We start from the raw sequence: 24,509 nt of genomic DNA, 5'->3' as shown, positions 1-24,509 counted from the left end.
CTCTGTATGTGCTTTAAAATGTTGCTGTTCAACTGTTGGTGTAAAACCCATGCATGTTACATTATTTATTTATTATTATTTATTTATTTACTGTTATTTACAACGAACTCATCAGCACTATTAATGCTAGCTAAGCAGTTTTCTGCTATTACAACATTGGTTCAGTTGCTGCTGTAATGGTTTAATACAGAGATACGCTTTCCAAATATCGTATTTGCTGGACTATGGACTCGCTCCGGAGTATAAGTCGCACAAGGCCAGAAATGCATCATTAGGCAGAAAAAAACATACATAAGTCGCAGTGGAGTATAAGTCGCATTTTTTGCGGGTAATTTATTTGACAAACTACTTGACCAAAACAGACATTACGTCCTCTTGGAAGGCAAGTTCTACCACTAAAAGAATAGAGAACAGGCTGAATAGGTGTAAGATATGCTAACACAATGCTTATTCAGCTACACAAAAAATAAACATGAACAGAAAAGGTGTCCAGTGTTTATGTAACATAAACACTTTTTTCATTTATAAGTCGCTCTGGAGTATAAGTTGCAGGAACAGCCAACCTATGAAAAAAGTGCCACTTATAGTCCGGAAAATACGGTAAAAATATGGTAAAACGCTAAATAGCTCACCCCACAAGATGGCTGCAATTGTCATGAGCAGCTTTCATACCCCTACAAGCGCTAGAGGCGTCCCCCAAATCGAGTATCCCAAGCAGTGCTCACCTTCTTTCAGCCCCAACGGAACAACGAGTATTCATGTTTTGGCTGCAGTATCAGTTCCAGCATCACTATTTGTTCGTCGAAAAGCAATTTGAGGACAGACAAGCGCATCGACCTCCTCAACCTTCACCTCAGTAACAATCTTGTCTTTACCCCCTAAAACCTTGCTGCTAAACCCCTGACCCAACTAAAGATGGATGCCCTCGGCTTCAGCTCGGCGGCCCAGAGAATCCCGGCTTATAGTTCTCCACTGGGGAGCAGCTGGAAAAAAAACAACAAAAAAAAAGTTTGCAGTTTGATTTGATTCCTCTCCGACCTCAATAGCACGTTATTATCATAACAGGTCTGCCAAGATGGCTGACAGCGGCCATAATCAACCATCAACAAACAAGACTGAGCAGCTGGTCAAAAATGCTTTGCTCGGTGCGTTCCCGGAGTCAATGATTTAAAAGCCTACAGTTTTGGTGTTTACTCAAGTAAATGAGGAACTCGTCTCAGCTAACGGCGACGTTACAACTTTACAAAGTGTTTGATATATTTCAGGGTTTTGTGACCTTTTCACCTGCAACGTTGCTCAATGCAGACATTATTGACTGGACGACACCGTCCTGTGTTGATACCAACACTAAGCAGACACCAAACACATTTTCAAAGCTGGACATCCAGTGGATCGAAGCCAATCAGACGCCGACGCACACGCCGGGTTTGTAATGCATGGTGTTAGATTGCGTTTAGGCCTGCACACAAACAAATGTGGCCAGCGTTTCAACACACACAGATATGGATTACAGCTGTGCTTTCCAATGGCGTGACATTTGCAGAAAAGCCGAGCATCTTAATAACGGAGCCTTTTGTCATGTTTCCGTAAACAGAGTTAAAAACTTAACGATGCATTCAAATGCTGACATGTAGCGACGCCTCGTCATTATTGAACCGCAAAGAGGTGGAAGCAAGTGATAACTGATTTGTTTACAATAATTAGAATCATTTGGAGCACATGAAATGGGGAAAGGAAAACATAGCTGTCTTAAAAACAACACAGCAGCAACAGAACCAATGTTGGAACAGCGACAAGGAGCAAGCTGCTCAGTCGGAATTCATAACCAATAAAAATGTCCATTGGAAAAACAACAGTGCAGACAACTGGTGGCCCTCAGGTCATGCCTGTTAGACCGAGTAGCAACATTTTAAAGCGCATGCAGCCCTAGAGCAATGCGTTCATTGAAATGCAACTAATAACATCTTGTGGCAAGGGAAACATGGCCCTCTGTGACCACGTGGTCATTTTTGGCAAGGGTGTTGGACAACACGGCAGCAACAGAACCGATGTTGGAACAGAGGTGAAGCGCACGCAGCTGTATGAGTTGAGTGCGGGGTGGTTTCACACCAGAAGCTGCGACATTTTAAAGCGCACGCAGAGGCAAATAAAGATGTTACGTCTCACGCAGCTACTGCCATCTTGTGTGAAAAAGCACAGCAACCACAGTTAATTTATCCATCTTTAGCTTTTGGAGAACTTGCGTTCATTGGAGGAGTTCGGTTACGGTTCCAATCGGTAGTTTACCGTGGGTTTTGGCTAGCATTGAAAGGCAAAGCTCGGGAAGGCAAAAGATGACGCATGTAATGTCTAACGTGGCGAGTGTGGAGGAGAATCCAGAAGTGGAACAGCTCCACCCAGAAGAATTGCACAGATGCCAGCACGGTGCCCAGGAGATGCATGTAGAATCCAAGCGCCGTGTCCCACAAACCCACCAAGTTCAGCGGCAGGGTAGCGTTCAACACCACAAATGCATATTAGATGAGAATGGCGGACTCCTTTGGCTTTGTAAACAGGGCTGAGCGTGCGTCAGCACCTGAGGAAATAGGTCTGCATCGCATCGCCAACACGAGTCAGGAGACTCGGCCCGCGTTCACACCGAGGTCCCGTTTATTTAACAAGATGAATCGTGTGCGAGGCGTGCTTCTAAGAAGCGGAGGCAAAGAGATTTGGGTCATCAAGAGAGGAGAATGAGTCCTCCTGATATTTACTGGAAAGCAGTCCTCTCACCGTGGGACGCTGTTGCTTGAACCGCCGCCGCACACGTTAGATCTAGCGATGCCACAATCGGTGCGGCGGCTTCTTATTCTTCAAATGCTGCATGAAGGCGCAAAAACAAAGACTGGCCGAACCCTTCAGGGAGGAGCGTTAGACGTCCTGAGTTGACTTGCGTTTTTGCTGCTTTACAGCGGGTACGACTTCCAATACGAGTTTTACAACTCTTTTATATGTTATATATTAACTCTTTTATATGCTTAATATACAATTTCTTCACGCCTAAACGGCCATTTAACCGCGTGATCTTCAACTCAGATGTGACCTTTAAAAGAAAAATACCCTAAATAGGCAACATATTAGCATTTTACAGTATGTGCATACATACAGTATGTCTACAGTTTTGCCTCCTCTGTTGCGGCTAATTGGTTTCACTCCCGACTGTCTGCTAAAGTAGGAATTCATATTTATAAATGGAATATATTCATAGTTAGGGCATAAAAAAACAGTCTAAATACGTTTAACATGAGAGCCCACTCGACATAAAATAACACCCCTATGCACTTGTATTACCCAATATATGTTGTACAGGTTTGTATTACCCAGTATAGTATATAGTATAATCAGAAGAATATACATTTTTAGGCATAAATGAAAGCCATGCTTGTGTGTGTTGCTGACAATAGACCGTGCTAGGAATTACTGGGCCTGTTGTGAGACAATTCAAACCAACAAAAAAAGTGGTGATCATGTCTGGTGCTTGTGTGTCTCCCCGAACATTACTGACACCTTGTGACCAGTTTAGAATGCTACATATCATGTCTTTGAATGAGTCTTCGGAATTTGTAAGAGTTCATTTAGCCATGTTTATGCTTAATGGAGGCAAAAAATATATAAAATATAATGTTTTTAAATAATATATGTTAGTATATTTTTATATAAAATTTAATATATTTTTTAAATATATATTTAATAATTTATGAAGCACCGCGACGGAGTGAAACCCGAAATTCCAAGCACAAAGTGATCGTGAGCGACCACAAACCCGCATTGTGGAGGGGCAGGGGGGCAGGACAACACTAGCATAGCCATGAGAACTACATTCACGCTTTAGCCTAAGAATTGTTTTTCTTCATTTTAAGATGTGTAGTGAAGCCTGCTGCTTTATTTTATTTAGTTATTTATTTTTTTTACAAAGTGGTCCTCTCAAGTGTCCGTAGCTCATGCAGCCCGGGCGAGTCTGAGGTCGGAGGCGGCATCATGTCCAAGAGGAAGGAGGATTTTCCTTCATGTCATCATGAAAAGCTGCAACTTGAAAGGCCAGCGTGTCAAACGTGAGGGAGATGGTAGATTCTCCTCACCTTGTTTCACTCTGGTTGCAAAAAGCTACGGAGGAGCTCAATCAGTGATCAGAGGTCTTCTGAGGTCACTCTTGGTAGCATTTTGAGGTTTTGGGCAGCGTCAGGGACATTTTGGCTAAATTCATGGTTCCATTGATTAATTTTATGACTAACGCTTTTGTCTTGTCAAACGGACACTGAACAAGTCCATTGTTTCCAAATCAGTGCTATTTCCACCACTGTAATTACGACTAAAGTAGTGTTGTTTTTTTACTAACTTTTCCAAACTATGTAAAGTGCACCTGGTTTGATTGCTGCATGTTCCGCAGATCACGTCCAAGTTGGCATCTGCGCAGCAAGCAGCCACCGGCGGTGTAAAATGTTAAGTTGGCCGGCAAACGGCGACATTTGAAGGCACTTTGATGAGAAACACGGATTGAAGGACGTGCAGTTTTGTGTTCTTGTAACGTATTTTGCTGTGGAAGTTGTTAGCTGAGCCAGCCCACCGGCAGGAAACTTCTGTCAAGTTAGCCATGCATGTATTCATGGGGAGAAGTTGCATATGTGTGTGTGTGGGGGTGGTAGGGGTGGGGGGGGTGTCCCATGGGATTGACAGGCAGCGAGTGCTGCTTCCACTCAGGTTTCATGCTAATTCAGGATGACACATTTGCATAAAGTTCAACATCCACTCCGCTCTTCCCCGGCTTGCCTTCACGCCGTTCCGGCGAGGAATGGCAGCGAGTGGACGTCTTCTTGCAGGGATTGACTGGCATCCTGTCATTTAGTGGAGCTTCTGCACAAGCGGGACTCGACTTTTGCTGCAAGGCTCACCATGGCAATTCATCTAAAAATTTGTCAGGCTCACCGATACATTACTGGGCCAGATGACGTGGAAATGACATCTGCGGCGCCCTCTACGGGTTGAAATGGGTCACATTGTTTTCTTGAATTCACAAACACAGTCAGCGTACCTGGCCCTGAAGTTGGCAGGGTGCGGGTGTCCGTCGTACAAGGACAGAAAGTCGTACTCCTCCTCGATGGCGAAGGACAAGAACATGAGCTGGATGCGACTCCCTTCCTCCCCGACGATGACCCAGGTGCAGTTGGCCCCGTTGGGGTAGCCGTAGGGAAAACCGGGCGACTCCACGCTGCCATTTCGGCCCTTCAGCGTGCCGCCACATGTGTAGATGAAACCTGCAAGGAGGAGGAGTTTAGAGAACGTATAGTATGCAGAAATGTTGCTGCTGGAGTTTTTTGGCCTCCTCAACTTCCCAATGATTGTTTCAGTAAGTTTCTTTAATCAAGTCTGATCTAAACGGCTGCTTTTCTCATCTGTCAACTTTGTAGGGAAGCACGGCCGTCTGCCAGTTTTATACTTAAAACTATTACTGCAAAATGGCTATCGATTCACTCTGGCTGTCATTTTGAAGGCTCTTCTGAGAGGTCTTCCTCCTACTTCATATGATTGGGGGGGACAATACGTCAATAAGGAGTTAAGAATAACCTCACAGATAGCGAGAGTACAGTATCTTCATCAGGCCTCATCAAGACTTGGCCGCTCTTTTGGCTTATTGGAGCCGCGTTTAAAGCAACGCTTGGGCGGATTCGCTGACAAGTCCATCAGGGCTTCATCTGAACTTAATAGATTAGAGGATGTCTCGCTCTAAGATGAAGTGGAGTCATTAAATCCCATCGGCGGGGTGGGGTGGGGGGGGCAGCCGGACGGAGACGGACTGCAGAGCAAACAGAGAGAGAATAGAGAATAAGACCCCCCCCACCCCCCCCACCCCACATGTTCCGTCACGGAAAAAAGAAAAGATGATCTAAAAGTCATCACTCAGGAAGGAGGAGAGACGGGAGCGTTGGGGGGGGGGGGGGGGGATGTCGAGTCAAGCAAGACCAAGAAATATAGAAAGGGGAGAGAGAGAATGAAGAGGACACTGGGGGTAAAAGAGATTTCTAATTATGCTGACTGCTAGACCGAAACTGACAGCGCTTTTCAACACACAGACACACACACACACACACATACACACACACACACAGAAGAAACCAAAACAAAACATGGACACAAATATCCAGGATGTAATCACCTTGACTGTTCTGACCTTTCACTCATCACATCATTTTTTTTTCCAATTTCAACATCCGTAACCTGGATGGACCCCAGTCTAAGCACCCCCCCCCACCCCCACCCCCACCTCCGAGAAAATAGCACATGTTGAGTGGTTGTGTTGTTAAATGCACCATTTCCTCTTTTAAATGTCAGCTGGTTAAGTGGAGACATTTTCAAAGCTCAAACGCTACAAATATATTTTGCCAATATTATTGTTACCTTTGGATGTTGTGTCCGTCTTTCATTGCTGGTGATTGGTTGCTGTAGTTGGCTGTTTGAACACTAGGTGGTGTACGTACAGGAAGTACGTCCCGGTGTATTGTCTTTTTACAAGTACGATAATTATCAGTCCGATGAAGAATTATGACATCATACGGATCAACAAAATGTAAAAAAAATGGTCATTTCAAAAACTCCCCAATGAGGCGAGGGGAGCGCTTCTTTTGTCCCCCACCTGTGATGTTCACGGCCTGTCGCCCCTCCCCCGAGCCGGCTGGTAAACAAACACGGGAAGACATTTCAGGAGCTAGCTGCAGCAAATGAGGGGAAAAACATGGCGCTTCAACTCATCAAACCTTATCAGCCACCCGAAAGGCCACGCTATCGCTGGAAGCCATCTGACGGCGCTTCAACCATCGTCCAAGATATGGCCTCCCGTCAGCTAGCAGAGCCTTTGCAGCTATGGTTTGTACTTCTGCTTTTAAACTTAGTTAGTTAGTTAGTTAGTTAGTTAGTTAGTTAGTTAGTTAGTTAGTTAGTTAGTTAGTTAGTTAGTTAGTTAGTTAGTTAGTTAGTTAGTTAGTTAGTTAGTTAGTTAGTTAGTTAGTTAGTTAGTTAGTTAGTTAGTTAGTTAGTTAGTTAAGAGTCGACCTCGCCTCCTTTTTGGGGGTTTGAGTGATTGGCGAAACAATGGACATAGGGGTCAGGTATCGGGCAGATCCTGATAAATACTAAACATGAAGCACCGACATTAGAATGAAAAAATAACTCAAGTCATGGGACTCCAGCCCACAACTCTACAAGTTACGTCGTTTCTCAAGAAAAGTACTTTTCTTATTGGCCAAGAGATCTGCAGCTAAAAATGATACGTACAACAAAACAGCTAAATAAAGTGGCAGATATTTCAGCAAATATAAAATGTTAACATTTGTTTGTTTCGTAAAGACAATAAATAAAGCTAACATTGTTGGTCTTCATACTAGAACAGCCTGTGACTGTCAACCATGTTCATCCCCAGCCGGTGTGCCCTTACCTACCTACCCAATCTACCTACCTACCTACCCAATCTACCTACCTACCTACCTACCCAATCGACCTACAGTATGCAAATTAGCATCAGCCAGCCCGGGGCGATGTCTGATGCCTACAATTCCATCATTAACCATCTGATGGAAACCTTAGGCCGACATTAAGGTGACTTATCGGGAGTTCATGACGAGGGTCTTGGCAGCCTCCGCTGTGGTAAAACCGGCTTTTCAGAGACGGTATTTCAGTATGACTCCGAGCCCCAAGACTTGCACAAAGACACTAATTGGCAAAGTGTCAGAGATCTGTGGGTCGAATCAGGTATGCCACGGTGCTAATGAGGAACGGAAAATAGCGTGCACGCTCAGCAAAAACCTCCCAGCGGACCAAAGAAGCTTAAAGACAAAGACGGAAATCTTCACGCATGGTGTGGATTAATGAATTCCGTAGCGTTCTGCGAGTCTCGCAGCAGACAGGAAACCCACAGTGCGTTCCGCCCACCCCGCCTTGTAGGAAACAGATGATGTTTCCTGAATTGAAATATCAACGCGTGAGTGGAGGTTGTCGCGAGCATTCAAAGTGTCCCTGGCACTCAGGAAGTGAGTGCAGAGCGTCGCCTCCGGATGGAAGCTGGAGAAAATGAATCAGCAGGTGAGCGTTTCCATTTCCACTTCACTCTCCCCTTGGACTCGGCTTTCTCAGACGGATATTGTTCTCCTGCAAAGCATTCCTCCCACTGATGGCGTCACATGCAGCATGGCCTCTCAATATTGGCTCTGCTGGATGACGCTTTGCTTTTGGAGGACAACTCTGACCGCACGCTAACCGGAAATGAAAGCCAGTCGTCAATGTTAGCGGAAGAACATGCTAAGGAGCATAGGCTAACCAAGGCTGCACATGTCTGTGGTGTTGTGGTGACGTTGTTGCCTCGTGACGGGGATGGATGGGAATGTCATGTCAAGAAGCTCAAAGTAGCATTGGTGTATTTTTCTCCGTTTTATCCCACGTTGGCACCTAATTCAATGTTTGGTTTTCAGAAGCTCCCATGTGCGCACCCACCATGCATCCTACCGCCGCTGTCCTCGCTAATGCGGGGACAAGCAAACATCCCCTGCAGCTAGCGCTTAGCGCCTGTGACTAAAACATTACGGCGAGGCGAGGACAATACTTGAAGCCAATCACAAGGCACAAATAGCTAGTGGCGATACAGTAAGCATCATTTGACTCCACATACATTCCGCAGTAGGCAGGATGACTGGGAATGAGTTGGGGGGGGGTGGTGAATCAATTACCAAGCCTGCCATTTTCCATGGGGGGGGGAACCTTGTGATCAATGGGCTTATTTTTGAAACACTGAAACCGAGCTATTGTTCATGTGAAAGGGACCCGCGGACCGTTTAAGACCACTTGGAACACCTCCGTCATCCTCAAGCAGTCCAAATCCATCCACGTCTTCTTCCTTGGCCGTTTGGCCGTCTCTCTTTCATCTATCAGCCTCGTCTTGGTCTTCTCCAGGGACCTCCCTGATAGCAGACTGGCTTTAAGGACTATTCCGTCTAATCTGACTGGCTCTCATTCATGATTAAAGACCGGCTTTCCCGTGGAGCCAACTGACCAATCGTATCACAGCGGACACATAAACCACCCAATCGGTATTCAGAGCGGTGCGGTGCGCCGACTCCAGGGGCTTAATTTAAAGCTCTCGGTGGCCCTGGGGGGTTTGGTTCTACATTTCTTCTTGGGGAGGTTTTGGACGACAGAACAAAAGCAGAGAAAGAGAAGCAGTCGAGGGCCAAAGCAGAACGCAAGGAAAAAAGAGCGAGCGACGAGTCCAAGGCAGGAACCCAGAGAGAACAAGCGGGAGGACGCCGGCGTGTTTGAAACGTCCCATCGGGCCCGGGCTGTCAGGAACGCTCGTCAGCCAAGAATTACACCACTCCAGTCAGCTTGTGGTCTAGACTATACCCTGGAGTGGTTGAGGCTAAATAAGGGAAATGCCTAGAGAGAGACAGAAGGAACACAGCGGGTTGAAAATCAATTTCTAAGGCTGTCAATCACCGGTGGAGACACGAATGTGAATAAAGATGAGGAGAAAGCAAAAGGGGGGAAAACAGTCAGGAAGTGAGAGGGGATTGGGAAAGGTTGAACTAAGAATGGTGGTTACATTCGGCGATGGGAGAGGACAAGTTGGACAGGTTGCTATCTCATTTACAGACACCAAAACCGGAGCTATCTAAATTAACTGTGCATTGCTTTCAGCACCTTTGGTCCATAAAACAACGGCATGAACGGAGTGAGCCCTGTTGCATACACATTTCCATATTTTTTTATATTTTTCAAATCTTGATATACAAGATTGATCTTGAAGGGGAATATAAATAAATACAATAAAATGTGGATATTTGTAATTTTTCATGGTTGGACTTGCACTGAAAAAAAAGATTTTTTTGGCCCTGTAATTATTACCTCAAATATTAATTTAAATTTTACAAGGATTTATTATTTAACTTCTTTTACTCTAAAATCTCACTCTTTATTAAATGCCCTACTTGATGATTGTGTGTAACTTTGTATACTCACATTTATGTATATGTAAATTTGATCACTGACACCAAGTAATATTTACATAACTAATGTATTGATTTTACAACTTTCTTTAAATTTACTAGAAAAGAGAGTACCTTTTGTGTCTGTGACAGTAAATCTCAAGTAATGTTAAAGAGTATTTTTAATTTAAAAAATAATCCATGCTGAGAAGTACATTTTACTTGAATATTTCCCAAGTAAAATTTACTTGGGAATTGTGCGTGCAAATTGTTACCTAGCTTTTCTCAAGTAAATGACACTCCACATTTTTTTCAGTGTGGCTGAAAATAGGATTATTATATATTATAATTCCACAAATGATATTATATACTTTAACTAGTTTCTTGAACTAACTTGAAATCTTTGTAAGAAAATAGTAATATTAATAGAACTTTCCCGTGTGAATTCCACAACATTACAGTGAGATGACATCCAAATAGGGTAGATTTAACATTTTGACCAAACAGCAAAATGGGGTACTACGTATTAAAGTAACGGCAAGAAAAATAATAATATTGAGGCATAAAGTGTCTCTTTTCTGTATGAGCACAACAGCAGCAGGCGGACACGCGTTAATTGTAATGGCGGATCGCTAAATGAGCCCCGAGCAGACGCGTTTGACACTGCAAAACCAGCACCGATTAGTCATGGTTTATATTTTGACATGCTTGAAAGCGGGTCAGCTGGAGACACATTTGGTCAAAAAAGGCATGGAAGGAAAGGAGTCACGGAGGAGTGGAGAGGACGAAGAGTGGACTCGTGAAGCCACGTGAAGCCACGTGACTTCCTGCTGCCATATCATCAGAGACTTCCGACTCGACTTAGCTTTGACAACAATGACTCAGGACCCGAGTGGGACTTTATGATGATGACATGACTATAGACGTATGTATATCTAATGTTGCCCCTTCTAGAAGACCCAGCAGTTACTGATTGAATTCCTGTGGTTGAATGACAGCAATTTCTCGTGGAGAGAGAAGAATATGAAAGTGTAATGATAGTGGCTCAAGCAGTCATGAATAAAGGAAAAAATAGTGTTATAATAAATACATACAAATAACAACAATTAAAAAAGTAATAGAAATGAATAAAATGCAAAAAGCTAAAAAGTGGACTAGCCAACGCAGCACATAGCGGGTGTCTAAGGGGGGCGCTATTGAGTGCCATCATCCTGCTAATGAGGCACCAAAAAGTCAATAAATCAAAGAAAATCCACTTAGTGAGATGTTGTGAGCTCGTTTCCGGGGAAACTGAGGCCAGTCAATGTCGCCATGGTAACTTTTGACCTATCCTGAGAAGTTTTGCCCCAAAGTGGGCTGGGCCAGGCGTGACGGCGTGACGCCATCAAAGCGTAAAATTGCTTTTATTTGAGGAATAACTGCAACATGCGTAGCGCAGCGACGGCGGCTGTGGGGTTCATGCAAGTACTTGTTTATGCCGGCGTATAAACAAAGAAGCAAAGGTGATAGAAAACATCTGATTGACTTTCTCTTTTAATGGCATGGCTTAGGCGTAGCGGCTTTAATCACTCTCTCACACACACCCCCACACTTCCTCTCATTACGCTGTAAGGAGCCTTGCTTAAGACAAAGGAGGCTGAAGAGTCATTAGTAATACAACAATGGCCTAAATATACTGGATCCAAGTCTGCTTTTTAGGAGGGATTTAATGATTCTGTGACGCATGTTTGTCTCTTTTCATTTCTAACGGCAACCGTCACACTGTCGTCAGCTATCAGTGATGTGTTCATTATCCGTTTGAAAAGATACAGTACGTCAAGGAGTGCTTTTGTGACTTTGCAGCTTGCAAACATTACCTTTGTTGAATGAATGTAGGTCAGATTTGCCGTTCATCAAAATGCTTACATTTGGCTAATGCAGGGCTGTCCACACTTTTTCCAGCGAGGGCCACATTGTGAAAAAATGAAAGGTTTGGAATGTGCCACTTCAACCTTCCTCTCTTGAAAAAGAAAATAAACTACGGTATCATTAGGATACAATGAACATCCAGCAGCACAACACCTTGGCATGACAACCATTTTCATGAATATTATACTGACCCCATATTTAAGCAAAGTTGCCAAATGATGTCAAGGACCCTTTAAACCACAACACATGCATATTTATCACAACATCCTTGTTGACTGAAAATTCACTCAGCCCAAAATCCTAAATCTCAAAATAGTGTGAGGAGTTGTGCTTTTTACATGCGTTGCCGTGCGTTACTGTGACAAATGTCAAGCAGCTTGACTACAAATGTCACCTCAGCGTGCAAACACCCTGGATGGGAAGAAAGCCACTGATGCACCGTGTTCTCGTCCTGTCATAAATCACAGCGACTTGCATTGCTCACGCTTCACCTTTGCCAAAATGCATAACATAGCGTACGTCTCGCTGCTGGCTGCGTCGCTGGGTGTGCACTGGAATCTGGCAGCCAGTCTGAACATATGGAGAAAGCTTGTGGTGTTTGAAAGCAGTTGTCACAACATAAATGTATAATTAGAAATAATGAACGTGCCGCTGTGGAAGCGTTTGTTCTAATTATGGATTAAAAAAAACACAATGCCGTTTTATCTCTCCACGTTAATTGGACCTAATTTCTTCTTTTCGGCTCTGGACACAATGAAATGATACATAGCTACTCTTGTACGGATAGCATGCCTGAACCTTCCATTAAATGCACACATGGAACATTCCTGAGAAAATGTAAAGCTGGAGGACATTCTTAAAGGGACAGGCGCGTGTTAGAGATGAGCTTCTTTTGGAGGGGGTGAGATCTAATAGAAGCCTGCAAGTGCTTCACTTTTGCTTCCCTTCTACTGAGAAACCATGCATGGCCGGTGAGGGCGGATTTGACAGCCGGTTTTGAATTGGAAAAAAAAAGCTAAGAATCAAAGGGAATCCAGTAATTTGTCTCAGCAACCTGCTTCCTTCCACGTAGGAGGAGATATTTCGGTCTATTGTCTCACCAACAGTGAAATGAATATGCTCCTTTAACCCTCAAATTACACACTTCCGTCAATTAAACATCAACAACAACGAGAGCAGCACTCAACGCTGAAAAATAAAAACAGATTAGCCGCACTCGTGAAAAAACAAATCCGCTGCACACTGACGGCTGAAAGGGTGTCAGACATGCACCCCAGCTGTGTCGCCTGTGATACGATTTGTCTGACTTGGAATTTCTCACACGCACCACACCTTGAAGGTAATGAGAAGAACCACTACATTTGGTGCACATTAATCGGTCATTTCAACGGCAAAACAAACATGGAAGCACTCAATGCTGGAATATATTCCAGTATCTCTAAACGGTCAGTGACCCTTTTAGCCAGATGTCTGTTGATTGGAAATCTTCAGAAGTAAAGTAGAATGAATCAGCTATGAAGGCGATGACTGGGTTCCGGGTCCACAGCGCCAGAGTGGCTCGCTGTAATTGGTGCTTCGCTTTGACTCCATTGGCAGCCATTGATTTATCAATACAGACATGTGCAGAACGGGCCCGCGCCACAGTGACCGATCACAAGTCTAGACCGGCCGATGGATCCTTTCAAGGTGATGATGAATCTATAAAAAGCGCAGCCTGAAGACAAGCATGTTCCACCAATTAGTTATGACACCGGAGCGCTTGATGAGTCGGGGGAGAAGTAATGAAAATGAACAATTTGGGTGGACGGGATCAAACGGAGTTACCACAGGAAGCTGATTACACACCGGAGGAAGGCTTTGACGTTATTGATCCCAGAAGGAAAGAGGAATGATAGTTTTATCTCTTTGTTTTGAGCTTTGTCTCATCTTTAACGCCAGATAAGTTGATGAAAAGTCCACGTGATGATGCTAAGGGATTCCCTGCATGCACACACGTCATGACAATGAAGCCAAACATCTTTTTCAGGCATGTAGGACATCATGGGAACATCTTACACACACCTTTTAATGGTTTATTTCTCACTTTTTGGGCACAGATGTATGTAAAGTGAAAGCTAATTTAAGCGGAGTCATGTAAGCTGATTCCGATTCATTTATTGACTGTAACATCAGAGACATCTTCCACTTTTTAAAGACATGAAAAAGTTATATAGACACTAAATATATCTGTGAATCTCTTTGCCTTCCACCAAATTATGGCTTGCAGTTGGTCCAACAGCGCCCCCTTAGTCTCAAATGGGAGCTGCAGGAGTTTGATTTCAGAACCTTGGACAGCAACTAAAAAAAAAGGTTCTCGCAGGCTTTACTCACATTCTGAGATCATCTGTAGTGAGAAGTCAGGTAATTTTAAGCATTTTTTCATTATGTAAATGAAAGCGTGAGCTCATCACTTACTGGTAACCATAGCAACAGGTAGGCTGACGGGAAGCCAAGCGCTTCTAAGGATGATTAGATGTTAGTAGTTGACTGTGCTTCATTGCTAACCCAAACTGGCATGATTCATGTCATACATAAACATAAAGAATTAATAACAGCCATTTTCATGTTTCCTTGAAAAGCTCACTCGACTTCCTGAAAAGGAACACATGCCGATTTTAAACGCCAGGACACTTTCGATTGGCTCTTGGCCCAAATTGAACAATATTCCCTGTTTTTTGCAGTGTCCCCTGTAAAAGATTGATGTCTTCTGATAAATGATGAATGACTCCCAGCTGCGGCAGACACCAGAGATGCTGGCAAAGGAAGAGCGTTTGCAACAACCAAATGTGGTTTTATCTGCTTCTGTCACATTTTGTTGGACCGCGATTCAAAACGTAGCAGGATTTATTTGTCCAGACAACCAACAACAGCCTCTAACTTTACTCATGTGGCTTTTCAAACCTGCTTTGCAATCTCAGCAACACCACAGAACACGCATTTTGGAATAAAAGCCCAAGCAAAGGTGGCTTTTGGTGCCGTGGTTGAGGATGACTGTGGTACATAACGAGTGTTTCGCCTGCAATTAAACTTTCATGGCTTTGTGGGTCACCACTTCATGAAGAATTTAAGGCTCAGGCACAATGAAGAAAAACACAAGGTTGTTTTCAAGCAGATTTGCAGATGCAAGAAGAGGAGAAAACGGCTTAGAAGGACTTCATCCATGTGGGATGTATGACAGCATGAATATTTCATCTGGGAGTAAACACATGTTGCTGCAATGGAAACTAAAATAGTATGTCGCTAAATACACAGGACTTGGTTGATGGAAGGTTTAAAACTTGGGGGTGCCAGAGGGGTACCCTCCTTCATTGGTGTTTCAATGGTGGGCCACGCCACCTCCAGAGAGGACTTTTATCTGGGTTCTACTTGCATATGTAGTACAGATGTACTAGTTTCCACCGCAACCCGCTTAGGCAGCAACTAACTGAGCCGACATTTAAACACTCGTGATTGCTTCAAGTGACAGCAATGCATGGTGCCTTTTCCCAACCTCCAACCCTAATTAACTTGACTTTGCCACAATATGAAGTAAAGCACATCATAGCATCAATCCAATAAACATGTTCAATCAATCATCTCCCAGCATGCCTTGCTCACATTATAAACCGCTGCCAGCTCATTACGCCTGCTTCCATTTTCCCCTTCAAACAGCACGCCACTGATTTATTCCTTTTTTCTTGTGTTTTTTTTTTGTACTCCTCGTGTGTCTTTTAGGTGTCTCCTGATTTTGTGTCTCCAGGCGGAAATCTGTACTTTGTTTGCATGTGAGAAAGAGAAAAAGACCAAGAGTGGGGAAAGGGTTGCAGCTGATATTGGGAAGGTGGCGTTTTGCCAATCTCATTAGCTTAGAATGCAGTGGGCAGCCTGCCCGTATACACGTGTGTGTGAGTGAGAGAGCGAGCGAGGGAGAGAGAGAGAGAGCGAGAGAGAGAGAGCGTCAGGGCCAGTAAATGCCACCACTCTGGCTGATGGTTCCAATAATGGTATTAAAGAGAGAAAGAGCGAGGTGGAGAAACAAGTAGAGGAGAAATACATAGAATGTGACAAGTACGTGGAAACTATTTTTCCTTCTCGTTGTTCCAAAGCAGCTACGCGTGTTTTCATGTGCACAGCAAACCGAAGGTCTTGGCTGCCGTAACACTTGACGCCGACGTGACTGATGACAAACATGGCTGACGTCGCAGGCGGCGTGCATGCTACAAGCGAGCCAGCTGGCGGTGGTGGGCGTGCGAAGCAGGAAGTTACCAGGAGGGAGAGAGTAAGTGAGCCGCTATGTGACAACAACAACAATGCATGTTGAAGGTACTTCAGGCGTGTACTTATATCGATGAATCGAAGACATTCAAGTACAACGGTGGGCAAAGTTTTTGACTCATGGGCCTCATTGGGTTAAAAAAAATTGGTTGAGGGGCCGTCTATACGGGTGGTCATCAAAGAGAACAATATGCTTGCTCACGGTGCAACAAAACAAAAACAACACACAAAATGTTACCACGTCACATATATCAACTATTACTACTACTACTACCACCACTACTGCAACTACTTGGGTGGTCAACAACATCTAAGCTGTAAAAAAGTGTTATTTACCAGTGCCCTCAAAGCATGCTGGGTAGTCTAGCAGCAACAATAATATGAATAATAAAACATTGGACATAACGTGCCTCCATGTCCACTTCCCTAACAACCTCAACATATTTTGAAAAAAAAAAGACAAACGACTATTTCCTGTACGATGCAAGCGTGCAACAGCAGGTCATGTTGCCAGATACAGCGTCCATGGTCAAGGTTTAAAAAAAACGTGTCGCTAATCCGTCATATCTTGGAGGCGCATGGACACAGAGCAAAACAATTTGACTTGATCATGACTTGATCACCAACAAACCTTGGAGATCAGCTCCAGATAAGACCATGTTGTTCTTGAGGCATCTTATTAGTACCACATCTTCTTTTCCATCCGCAGAGTAAAAAAGGCTACTGTGTTGGTGTTCCTTTAAATGTTGAGTCATTGTGTGTGTGTGTGTGTGTGGGGGGGGGGGGGGGGGGGGGGGGGTGCTGTTCACACGCGCTCTGACATTTTAATTAACCGAAAAATGGCGAAGAGAGCGAGATGTCACATCGACGAAAGAGGGAAAAGGTTACTTCATGGGCTCGGTGAACATAAGGAAGGAACTTTATTTTTTTGTAGAAAGGAGAAAAGTTAGCATCATCCAAGCCCTTCCTGCTTGCTCTCACCCCCCCCCCCCCCCCACACCCCTTCTGCATTCATTCCTTGAGATGACATGAATGAGAATTTGGAGCGAGTGCGAGCGCTGACCGTGATGGCTTACAGGACGGGCTGATGGGATAATCATTTGTTTCATTAAGCCAATTTGCATGTTTAACCTAATCACGTCAGAAAGCACACCTGTGGAAACACCTGTTTGGCGTGTGCCGAGCATCCTGCAGAGGCATGGCCTAGATAAGTCTGCTTGCTCGGCTGGAAGGAAGCACTTGAAGCCAGGAGGAGTTTATTACCACGTCATGAGATGACTTGTCAGCCATGTTTAGCGTAGTAGACTTCACCGAAAAGGTACTTCTCTTTTTTCACTTTTAATTAATCACTGATTTAAATATGCTCCGAACAAATATGTTCTGAACTCCTGTGTCCGTGCCATGGTCGTATTGAGCAGACTAATGCTGCCCTCCTGTTATACAATCCCTCGTTTATCGCATTTACTAGGTTCCAGACCTGAAAGTGAGAAGCGAATGCCCGGGAGGAAGGATGCCGTCTTCATAAATGGAATGTGTTGGCAGTTAGAGCATAAAAAATGTAGATTTTTACCATTATTAGAGCCCTGTAGACATGAAATAGCACCCCTATAGTCACCTTTACACTGATGTTAGCCAATATAGTCGACATGATAGGAGTTTAAAAAGCCATTTGAGGTATAAGACATAATATACAGTACTGTAGATTCATGTGTTATCACATGGGGACGTTCCATCTTGTTGTTCCCTTTTAACTTCTGGTTTGTGGACAGTACCCGTGATGGTGGCCATTATCTCATCAGTGTAACATTTCTGACATCCAGTGACCAAGAGTATGTAGGCGGAATAGTACAAGACGCGCCTGCCACACTGAGGAAGGACGTGGCTTTCTCCCGTGCACCAGAAAAAGGGAAAATGAAAAGCAAAGTGTATTTAAGCGCGGTAAGATGGTCAGAAAAAACAACATTGGCTTTATGCTCGGTCCACATCGCCCAGGAAGGTCAAAGATGTGAAAGGATATTCCACTTTGAAGAAGCCTCTCTCCTTCCTTTGCAACGCCTCTTCTTGTGTGCAAGACAACAGGTACGTAAGGAGCTGTTTCTTTTCATTCTCATATTTAATATTTGTAGGACTGGATTTTAAAAGTTCCCACTCAGACTAAAACACGACTTGCGTACATCGTCGTAGGAATGGAACTTCTTCCGAAGCATCTGTGAATCATCTCAACTTCATTTTAATCCATACCTAATCTCTTTAAGCAAGCATTTAATTGGATTTTTATGACAAAGAGAGTCAGGAGGTGTATTGGTTTCGGAATAATTACAATTAATAGAATGGGTGAGGGAGCAAGATAGACACAAACACTAGTAACACCGACATTCCGGGCAATGGTAGCTCCTACTTTTAAGCCGCTTCTTTGATGCCTAAACGCTCTTCTGGAATGTCAACAAACCAACAGTAAAAAAAACGGCATTTAGCCTGGTGTAAAAGTCCCCTGAAAGAAAAAAAAAAAAAAACATCCTGGCTCGTGCCACCAAGTGCGGCTTTCAGGAGCTAATGCTAATGAAAGCCTCATTAAACGCAAAAACGTTCCACTCATGCCAATGAACCCGAGCCTTTGGAGATGACCAGATTCTTTGTTGTTATGATTATCAACAACATCAACACGTGTGAGGAAATAAAAGAGCAGAGAAGTAAATCATTGCATTGAAAATGTTTTTGGGAAACGGGTATCAATGTGAATTTTGTAAAAATGAGAACATGAACATCCATATTTATATCATATTTTTGTTAAAAGAAATAACTATATATTTACATTGTTTAATCATTATTTGGACAGCTTGGTGAGACATTTATAATCAGCACCACATGGTCACGTTAATAAATACCATTAAAAAAATACAATAAAACAATCGATTGACTATTGATGATTGTATGCACCTCTGATAGAAATGAAATATTTGCAAAAACTATGTTTCTGTTTCTGCTTGGAATTACAGTAATGGTGCCTTCACTCTCATGGAAACAATTAGCCAAGATAAACAAGGGATGATTTTAAAATTTTTGATATGGGAATATATTTGCATAACCCCCCTCGCCAAATGTTCACTTTTCTACTTCTGATCGTGCAAACACTTTTGTGTATGAAAATGTCATTTCTGGCCGAGCGGAGCTTCCACCCACACAATATGAGCAAAGTTGCTTTTCAAGCTCTCCAAGGTTGGATGTTTGCTTTGGAGTCGCCGTGAAGCAAATGAAGTGAGCTGGTTATGATTCCGATACGCACTCATTATGCAGTCATTTCAATTACATGGCAGGACACGGCGGAACCGGCACAATTAGACCGCGTGATGAGCGTATATTCAAATAGAGACTTAATGCAATTATCGGATGGGGAGTTTGGATTCACACGAGCGGCTTTAATTTGAGACTCTCACACGCGCGCACACACACACACACACAACATGTAGCTACATAAGCAGTAGTTTAGCACATGCTACGTCGCCAGAAGCAGCACGAGGTGCGAGACGTGTAAATGGCTGCAACTGACTGAGAAAGGAGTGTGTGACCGGAGGCTGGAGAGAGAGGAAGAGAGGATGAGCGTCAGAGTAAAGGAAAGACCTTTGACTGAACTTTTAGAGAACGCACAGAGAGGACGAGGCTGACTAAATGGGTGACAGTGACGGATTTAGACTTTAGACTCTCCATCCATTACCTCCATCTTTTAAAGCCTAAATGCCGCCTCTTCTTTACGTCCCCAAAGGTCTTCAGACCTGTAGAGGTCACCCTGGTCAGGACTTCTGTTCTTGTAATTGGTGCTACATCAGGAAAATGGATGGGGAAGCATCTAGGCTTGCAGGCAATCACACCGGCACGCATACAAACAACAACAACAAAAAACGTTTTCTTTCATAATGGGCCCCTATTAGGCAGAATTGAGGTTTTAGTGATTTTACTCCCAATAATATGTTCCTGGAGCCTGTTTACAAGCACCAAACACAGGAAAGGTCTATCCTCGTCTATCCATTGTGTCTTTGCTCCACTTCTGAAAGAAGAGGTGCCCAGAGGCTTGCTTTTGGAGTTCATTAAGGTAAAACCTTCTTCAGGCTTTGCCACACATCTTAAAATAAAGCCCACTACATGTCCACAGACAGACTTGTGACTTTGATGGTTTTTCCTCAGGGTATGCGCCAACCTAGCGTCATGCAGCTCTACCCCATGTTAGCTGGTGTTAGCTACAGACAGACTGCCCCGTGTTAGCTGGTGTTAGCTGGTGTTAGCTACATACAGAGTTCCCCATGTTAGATGGTGTTAGTTACAGATTGACTATTTCATGTTAGCTGGTGTTAGCATGTTGAAATCACATCTAACAACCCCTGCCCCCTCGCCAATACAGAGACTACCCCATGTTAGCTGGTGTTAGCTACAGACAGACTACCCCATGTTAGCTGGTGTTAGCTACAGACAGACTACCCCATGTTGGATGGTGTTAGCTACAGACAGACTACCCCATGTTGGATGGTGTTGGCCCCAGACAGACTATTCCATGTTAGCTGGTGTTAGCATGTTGAAATCACTTCTAACAACCCTTGCCCCCTCGCCAATACAGACAGACTACCCCATGTTAGCTGGTGTTAGCTATAGACAGACTACCCCGTGTTAGCTGGTGTTAGCTATAGACAGACTTCCCCGTGTTAGCTGGTGTTAGCTACAGACAGACTACCCCATGTTAGCTGGTGTTAGCTACAGACAGACTGCCCCATGTTAGCTGGTGTTAGCTACAGACAGACTACCCCATGTTAGCTGGTGTTAGCTACAGACAGACTACCCCATGTTAGCTGGTGTTAGCTACAGACAGACTACCCCTTGTTAGCTGGTGTTAGCCACAGACAGACTGCCCCATGTTAGCTGGTGTTAGCTACAGACAGACTGCCCCATGTTAGCTGGTGTTAGCTACAGACAGACTACCCCATGTTAGCTGGTGTTAGCTACAGACAGACTGCCCCATGTTAGCTGGTGTTAGCTACAGACAGACTACCCCATGTTAGCTGGTGTAGTCAAAAAAGGTCTTTATTGTCCAAAACTGGACGGACCAAGCGTGACACGGCTCACCAAGGCTGACACAACAAAAGCATTCAAATATAAAAGCAAAGTAAAAGTAAGGACGGCATAAACTCACCGTTGAAATCACTTCTACCAACCCTTGCCCCCTCGCCAATGCTGTTCTGAAGAAACCTGCTGATTACTAACGAGGAACAGCTGAGACCGAGCTGCCAATGTCAAGAGAACTGAAAACTATACAAAACAGGAAATGGATGTAACAAAGTAGGAGCAGAACAAAACGAAACCAAACCAAGTCTAAAAGGTCATGTGGCACACGGCAAAGAAAATACTACATCACTTGTATTGGACTACCAATAGACAGTCTACGCTTCCAGGGACTCGTGCAGGACCTCTGAGGCTTATTTCAAAGTGAAAACTAAAAAAAGACCCTAATCTGGGACCGTCAAGTGAACAAGTCTTCAGTCTGATGGCCTTTTTGGTGGAATGAATTCTCAATCAAAGTACCGTACTCTCTAAAACCGAACACTGAATGCAACATTGAAGCAAGAATTTCAAGCACCAATGTCAACCTTGCACACGCCGCCTGGCCTTCAGCGAGCGCTTTCAAACAGAGTCACATGCATACTGGATGTTTTCGCCCCGAGGGGTGACCGTTCTACTCCTCCATGGTCCTTCACCAGATCAGAGGAGGTGGTCACGGCCGTACGAAGAAGACGGCGCTGGGATCAGATTGCCAGCATGCAGACGTAGAGGCGATGGAAGCGGGAAACAGGAAGACAGAGGAGGACAAAGATGGGGCAGATTATTGGAACGTTTGTGCGATCGCCTCTCGAGATTGTGCACGCTGACTTAAATTCTCTTTGAAACAAATCTGATATAATCGGCCTTGCGGGCATCCGTGTGTGTGTGCGAGATCTACTGTATGCGTAAGAGGCCAATGTCAAAGCTGCTGTTTTTTGGGTGCATTTGATTTTCCACATTTGACGTACTGCCAAAATACATCTGCATTGTTTGATCCTGTCAGATATACATAACACACACTCATAGGATGCAACAGTATGGATTCAAACCGCTAGTTTTCCACCAACACACACGCCTGACATGCCTGCGGCGCTATCCCGCCTAACGAGTCAAAACAATGTGGCAGCGCTGACAGCTCGCGTTAAAACCACAAGGTCTCGCAAAGACCACATGTGTGTGTGTCCCGCAACATTGTGAGTCACTCTTGGATAGAAATGTCAAGGGTCAGCATCAAGTCAACATCTTAAAGAGTTGCCCAAAGCTTTTGGGATTTTTTTTTTTTCCAATGTTGGGGTCAATACATATCTCTTGTATCGCGGTTAGAACATCGCTCCCTCACTTTATCCCAAAAGGAATGATGATGGCTACTTGACGATAATCTGCTATCGGTCAAAAAGTATTTACAGACAAATTATAGGTTGGATGTTATGAGACGTTACATTTAAATTACATTACTTTTCACCAGAGCCAGCAGAGCCCAGTCAACACGACATGGCCCAGACGGGCAAACGCCATGGCCCAGACGGGCGCACGCCATGGCCCAGACGGGCAAACGCCATGGCCCAGACGGGCACACGCCATGGCCCAGACGGGCAAACGCCATGGCCCAGACGGGCGCACGCCATGGCCCAGACGGGCAAACGCCATGGCCCAGACGGGCGCACGCCATGGCCCAGACGGGCGCACGCCATGGCCCAGACGGGCAAACGCCATGGCCCAGACGGGCAAACGCCATGGCCCAGACGGGCACACGCCATGGCCCAGACGGGCACACGCCATGGCCCAGAGCACGGAGAACTACTTCACAATTTGACACAAACTGACTATTAAATTATCTCTCTCCAATTAATTTATTCATAATTAATTGATCTTTGCTGTGTAGTGCCTTTATGACATATCCCAATGGGCCTACTCCTGCCGCAACAACGCATTTTTCTGCAATTTTAATGCAGTGCCTCCATACTGGCCACAACCTAGAGGGGGAACATGTTATTGTTATGATATGCTGCAAATTTTTTCCATTTCTCTTCATACCAAATCCAGTCCCAGGAAGTCCCTCAGTCAAGTGTCAAAGTGCTTTACGACTCCCAGTTATCGTAGACGGGATCTGCTCATATTCCCCTTCCAATGTTGTCAGCCGGTGACATTTGCCCAGCTAATTTAGCAGTTTTAGGCAAATGTGCTGCATTGTTTGGAATCAATGTGAAGGCCAACTGGCTCTCTCTCTTCAGTCTGTGGTCCCGTCCTCCCTCCCCCAAGAACCACTGCTACTCTTTCCATCTCTTTGGCCCATTTCCTCGCCTGCCTTTCATGAATAGTAATGTGCTCGTGTATTTTCTAAGTTCTCCTAAAAGCTTCATTAGGAAACGAGGGTAAGGGGGTAGGAAAAGCAGGGGTGGCATCAAAAAGCTCAGGTCAGATCCAAAGATCCAGAGATCCAGAGATCCAGATTTGCCTCACAGCCCCCCCCCCCCCACACACACAAGTGTATGTATCGATTAGACGCCTATCTGATGACCAAAGCCAGCAGTGCTCCCCAAAGTCATCAAGAAGGACGATGGGCTGCCATGCACGACATGACATCTTCAGATTGGAGACTGATCTGACCAACAGAGGTGTTTTGAGCCACGGGCACACGTGTGCACCCCTCCCCCGGGGAGCGGCGAGTACAAAAGCTTCTTTTGGCTGCCGAGGAGCTTCGCCAAGGAGGGACGTGATCCTTTCAGCGCGGGAGATGAATGCCTTCGCTTTGTACGGCGAAGTCTGGCGACGGCGCCGCCGGCTTCCTGGTTGGGCTTCCAGAAGCATCCTAAGGTGTCACCATGCGGCTAGGTGATTGCTAGCGACATGCCGCTACAGTCGCAAGGTATTCTACAAGGTGGAACCATTTCAGGAGCACACAAAAAGAATAAAGTTAGGGTTTTTGAAAAAGTTGCTTTGGTTAGGGAATGAAGACAAAGTATTACCAGAAGAAAATATATAAGTAAAAAATAAATATTATATAAATAAAGACATAAGTTGTGACATGAGAAACAAAAGAATAAAGTTGGAATGTTTGGCGAAGAATATGGATACAATGAAAATATTATGGGAATAAAGTCATAATTAGGAGAATAAAATTGACATTGTCAACGTTGAAATGAAATAGCTGGAGTGAGAGCTAGCTTGCCACGGATGTAAATGTATAAAGTATAACTTCACAAATTTGCAGTTTGTTTTCAAAAC

General features: G+C 44.4%; 1 protein-coding gene across 2 annotated transcripts in view; it reads right to left on the bottom strand.

Annotated features, from left to right (window-relative positions):
- csmd3b (CUB and Sushi multiple domains 3b) overlaps nt 1–24,509 on the bottom strand; it is a 240,614-nt gene that overhangs the window by 189,529 nt on the left and 26,576 nt on the right. For both annotated transcript variants that reach the window (XM_058047094.1, XM_058047093.1), the window contains exon 2: nt 5,066–5,288. In XM_058047094.1, coding sequence (XP_057903077.1) covers nt 5,066–5,288 — 223 coding nt within the window. The remainder of the gene's footprint in view (nt 1–5,065; nt 5,289–24,509) is intronic.

This window comes from Doryrhamphus excisus, chromosome 14 (assembly GCF_030265055.1).
Source record: "Doryrhamphus excisus isolate RoL2022-K1 chromosome 14, RoL_Dexc_1.0, whole genome shotgun sequence".
NCBI classification, from domain to species: Eukaryota; Metazoa; Chordata; class Actinopteri; order Syngnathiformes; family Syngnathidae; genus Doryrhamphus; species Doryrhamphus excisus.
Note: the sequence above shows the minus strand (reverse complement) of the source record. Positions and strands in the feature narration are given on the sequence as shown.